The sequence below is a fragment of the Bidens hawaiensis genome, unplaced genomic scaffold, assembly GCF_021521415.1.
Source record: "Bidens hawaiensis isolate Kalapana, Puna unplaced genomic scaffold, B.hawaiensis_p1.1 tig00036429_1, whole genome shotgun sequence".
In the NCBI taxonomy this organism is placed as follows: Eukaryota; Viridiplantae; Streptophyta; class Magnoliopsida; order Asterales; family Asteraceae; genus Bidens; species Bidens hawaiensis.
Window position 1 is genome coordinate 36,494 of NW_027496369.1, and position 5,084 is coordinate 41,577.

General features: G+C 38.3%; 1 protein-coding gene across 1 annotated transcript; it reads right to left on the reverse strand.

Annotated features, from left to right (window-relative positions):
* Window positions 1-2,964: 2,964 nt before the first annotated feature.
* LOC143588521 (nematode resistance protein-like HSPRO1) lies at window positions 2,965-4,698 on the reverse strand. The gene has a single exon (XM_077069498.1). The coding sequence runs from the start codon at window positions 4,555-4,557 to the stop codon at window positions 3,154-3,156; it is 1,404 nt and encodes a 467-aa protein (XP_076925613.1). The 5' UTR covers window positions 4,558-4,698; the 3' UTR covers window positions 2,965-3,153.
* Window positions 4,699-5,084: the final 386 nt, after the last annotated feature.

A 5,084-nucleotide genomic window follows, 5' to 3' on the forward strand; every position in this document is an offset into this window, starting at 1 on the left:
CGATTTAAAGTTTAAGATGTAGATCCGGTTTAAACGAACCTGGATCGACTCGTACGTTGTAACCGCGGCTCTGATACCACTGTTGGGTTTCAACGGTGGTTCGGAACAAAAACGGTCAAATATTTTAAACCCGTTTTAGTTAATTATTTCGTTTAACAGATATTAATCAATATTAATATATAAACATATAAACGAACTATAAAAACGCAACGGACGAATAAACGATTAAACGAACCAAAACAGAAACCCAAGACCCGGATCCGATTACAACGTTAAACGAGTACGATTAAAATATAATAAACAACCATAGTTAAGTTTATCGATATACCTCGGTTATCGAAACCGGGAAGACACCGAGATCTAACGAAACGCGCTAGGTTAACGACACAACCAACAAGATGAACCACAGCCGCTCCGGCAACCTATACGGCGACGGCGGACGGCGGCAGTGGTTGGCGAACGGCGGATGAAAGCGGCTAAAGTGACAACAGCTTGCAGAAGTTGCAAGTCGCCGGAAAGGAACTCGCCGGTAAAACGCAGGTGGCCGGAAAACGGTTTTGCGGCTAATGATAGTAGCAAACAGGAACACCGACAGCCAAGGTAGGGCGGCGGTAGTGTTTGCGGTGGCCAGGGAGTAGTGGCTGTGGCGGGGATGTGGCGGCCGGAGATCCGGTGGCCGGTGGTGCGGCTGCCGGATAATACGTATGGTGGCTAGGGTTATTAGGTGAAGAAGATTGGTTTTATATAATAATATTATCATATTATATATATAAACATGTTTAGGGTATAAACCATCTTAAACCCAATGGGTTTAAGCCCAATTACTAAAACAAAGCCTAGTCCAACAACCAATCTTGGTAATTAATCGTGTCGGGCCCAGTTAACCATTAAGTGGGCTTGTAATTCGTTAATCTCGGTGTAACTCATACCGGGTCATATTCGGGTCGGTTCGCGTTGACTTGACCCGAACCGATCATATATTCCAACAATAGCAACGAAAGGAGTTAAAGGACCGAGTATGTGATCGAATATGTTTGTATCCAAATGTCGTACGATGCCATTGGTTCCAGCCACTGTGAAAATGGTTGATAACCGAGTTACCGAGGTACCTAGCACTTTTAGCACTTTTAGCATCAAAATAAACCACGTTAAATTTGATAGGATTGTTGTAACTTGTAAGTGTAAGAAACATGACACTTGCGTTTAATATTTAGGACATGAGTCATGACAATATCTGAACTAACAATCTAACATGGTGGGAATGGAACTTATCTGTTGGTGGGCTTGTGGTTAAGTGGGTTTTGGAATTTTGGTACCATTCATGATTCAACTCCCATACCAAAATTTGTTTTCATCATCTTTGCTTTGCTTTTGACTTCATCATCTGCGTACTGATGATGTTGCCATACACTTAATGCATATCTTCTTTTTCTTAGGGGCGTATCTATTTACTTTCAGTTTCTATATATTAAGGGCGTCATTTAGATGAGAAATTACATATGATTTTTACGTGTGTAACTATTTAGTCATGTCAGACCTAAATAAGTTATTTTATCTACTTTCATTCGGTATAAGACTTTCTATCAATATTAATTAAACTAATATGAAATATTGCGATACCTTATCAGTTAGGCATCCGTAGTGGGACGAAAAATGCTCACAAATTGAGCAATTTTGTGTTTGAACACCGCCCCCAGGCGATATATGGAACGATTTGGGGGGGGGGGGGGGGTTGAGTGTTTTTTGTCGCCGGATCTTTTGAAGAATATTATTATTATATTGTGTTGTGTGTGGTATGTGTGTGTGTGTGTGTGTATATATATATATGTGTGTGTGTGAGTGTGTGTGTGTGTATTGGGCTACAACACCACGACACCCCTAAAACAAAAACCAACTTTTTGTTGACTAGGCGGCACATGGCACAAAATGTCCCATTTTGTAGCACCTCCACTACGCATAGCCTTTTCACATATATATTCTCGTTTGCATCGGCAGACCTACACTTTAGGTGTAAGTGTCGACTAACCCCTGTGAAAATAAATTTCTATAGGTATATATATGTTAAAATTTCTATTGATCCATATGAAATTTTGACATCAATCTTTTTCGAACCCTTGTTAGATATTTTCCTAAATTGGTCACTGATTGTTTGTGATAATATTTTGTATGTAATGAAAATGTTTGGCTTAGACTTATTATATGCACAAGTAACACTATAGCAGTAGATAAATGCTTTTCTGAATTAAATATAAAGAGGTGATAAGATCAAGACAAGTTGTTAGGTTATGACTATATTCATTCTCTTCACACCAAAGTTTTTAATGTTGGAAGAAAATTGGGGAAAAGCATCAAACAAATGTTGGACTCTTGTCTTGTGAAAGAAATCAGCTGGTTGTGGATATTGTAATATAAATAATTTACTTTTCATTAATGCTAATTACTATTGTCAAACCTAAAAGAATATATATAAAACAATGCATCTTTAAATGGTGTACATGCTAGTCATTATGACGTTTATATTGTAATGTAATAATTTATTTTAATCAGTTGATACTTATAATTTCATATTGAAAAGGCTTATCTATATTATGTTTGTAAAAGAAAGTTTATTATATAGTAGGAAACGGTGTTTCTTATTTTTGTCGCTTAAATTCGCCCAATTTACAATCTCATTACACTTGGCCTTAGTGATATCATCTTGTTGGCATGGTTGATCATTTGGATAGCTTGTAACAAGGTCGTTTTTTCAAGTGAATAAAAAGGATCAATAATTTCTGGTTTGATTCTGTTTAGACATATTCGTTTTCATGGATAACAAATTAGAAAAGAAAAATAGTGTTAGTTTACCGAGTGGATAAAAAAAATCCTCTTGCCACGTTATCGGTTGTTCTCAATTCTCTAGCGTTTATTAGCTTCGTTCTTTAAAAAATTTAGAAAGTATAAATAAAATCAACTAAATAAATTTATATATTAAATCTTGAATTGTAAAATTACATGATTAATCTTTGTATACCGAAAAAACATTGACCATTGACCATAATCCCATAGTCTTAGTCAAACTACTACTTTGACTTCCAATTCTCCAATTTCCACAACCCTAATCCTGCTTGTAAAACACAACCGAGTCACCACTGACTCACTGAGTCAACTCATCTACCTCCCTTTTCCTTCATGGCTCCAATAATCTCCCAAAAACGTCTTAGCTCCATCCAAGCTCGGAAAATAAGCCGGTTCGAGAAAGATCCGAGCCAACGAATCACTCGAATCCACACTCGTAAAGCCTAAATTACCTTTCGCCTCCACACTTCCCATCACCACCACCAGCACATGTTTATACGAATAAAAAAACTTTTTAACCGCGGCTTCAACCGCTTGTAAGCCTTGTAACAAATGTATCTTCGCGGCATTGTGTTTTTTTCGGTATAGCTTTAACGCTGCCTCTTGGACAACAGGTCCGCCCATCGGATCGACTTCCACGTCGAGAATGGACGGTACCTTGTGTCGCAAGTTTTTCGAGAGTTTGGTCATCTCGAACAAGTTCTTGGATCGGAAGCAAAACGCTTCCGACTCACAAGTAGATTTTACATCCAACTGGTTCTTCAACCGAAGAAAATCGTCAGGATCCATTAGTAAATGAAGATCTTCGATTTCGGTCATCAGTTTCCATATCTTTTCTAATATGTAACAATCAGCTGACGCATTTTCAAAACTGTTTGAATCAATTTTTATATCAATTCTTGTCAAAAGCTCTATTGCCACGTGGATCCATGACTCAAGTATTTGGTGTGAACTGAATAACATGCGGTTCTCATAGTTATCAACATTTGCATGATCTGGTGGCGTTTTGGTTAGGGAATGAAGCTCTGACGGCTTGCAAACCGCGTCATAATTTAGGCTAGGCTTACCGCTTAAATTCGGCTCGCCTAAGCCTAAAGTGTACGGACACCGCAACATGTTGTACTCGATCAAGTAATGAATTTTACTCGCCACGTCTTCGGATTTCCTCCACGTGGCAAGGCGAGGCAACAGGCTTTCCTCGCTAACCTGGGTAACAAAAACCGTCGCGTTCTCGTAATTATTAACCTCCCACACCTCCGCCGCGCTTCCCTCGCGCGTCAAAACCCCTCCCCCCTCGCCAATGTGACCAATCGGCGCATTACACGTGTCGTTTTCGCAAAACAACGAAATAACCTCGAGTTGACTCGCGGTCAACGACTCGAGCCTCCGTACCCACTCGTGTCGATTTGCGTACGGTCGTGGGTCCGATAACACGATCGAAACAAACCGAAATGTAAATTCTAATGCGTGAAACGCGGGTTTTAACACGCTTTCGTTTTGCCATCCGTGAAATTCCTCCTTTTTCCATAGCTTGTTTAACTCGGGTAGCCGCACGTACTGCTCGTATGCGTCACACGCGGTGTCAGACGCGTGTGACACGTCGAAAACACGAACCGAAGGTTTGGTTGATGATGGTGATGAAGAAGAAGGTCTAGGTAATCTTGTTGGCATGTTATTATCTGAGGGTACTCTCTTGGCTTTACAATTTAAATCAACCATTTTTTTTTGGTAACGAATATAGTATAAGTTGTGTTAAAGAAATAAAGTGAATTGTTTGGTATGAAGTTGTGGATGTTATACCCTAAGTATTTATAAGGTGAGTTGTTTTATTGGTGATCAACAGATGGAAAGAAACCGTGTAGAATAATAGAGGAACAAGGAATTTGAAAGTCGCCGCAACGTTTTAAATTAAATATTGTTGATTATTTATTTAATATTTTAAAATAGTTTAATAGTATTTTTATATAGCATTTTTTTTTCTGAATACCACCTGTATGGTGACGTTACTAATGTACCGGTACCGAACTGATATGTCGATACGGTATATATGTATCCACATTTTATAAATTCAGTATTCAGTATTGGTATTTCGGTATTTGGTACCGATTAAAATGTAGAGCTTTTCTGTGAAAGTATCAGGTACTAGTATCCGTGTTTCTTCTTCTTGTTTTTCTATAGAAACTGAAATGATTTTTGAGTCTTTCTATTTTTTTATATTTTCTTTTATATTATAGTTTCTTGATTAC

Coding starts and splice junctions, on each gene's coding strand:
- LOC143588521 (XM_077069498.1), bottom strand. CDS start 4,557: ATGGTTGATTTAAATTGTAAAGCCAAGAGAGTACCCTCAGATAATAAC.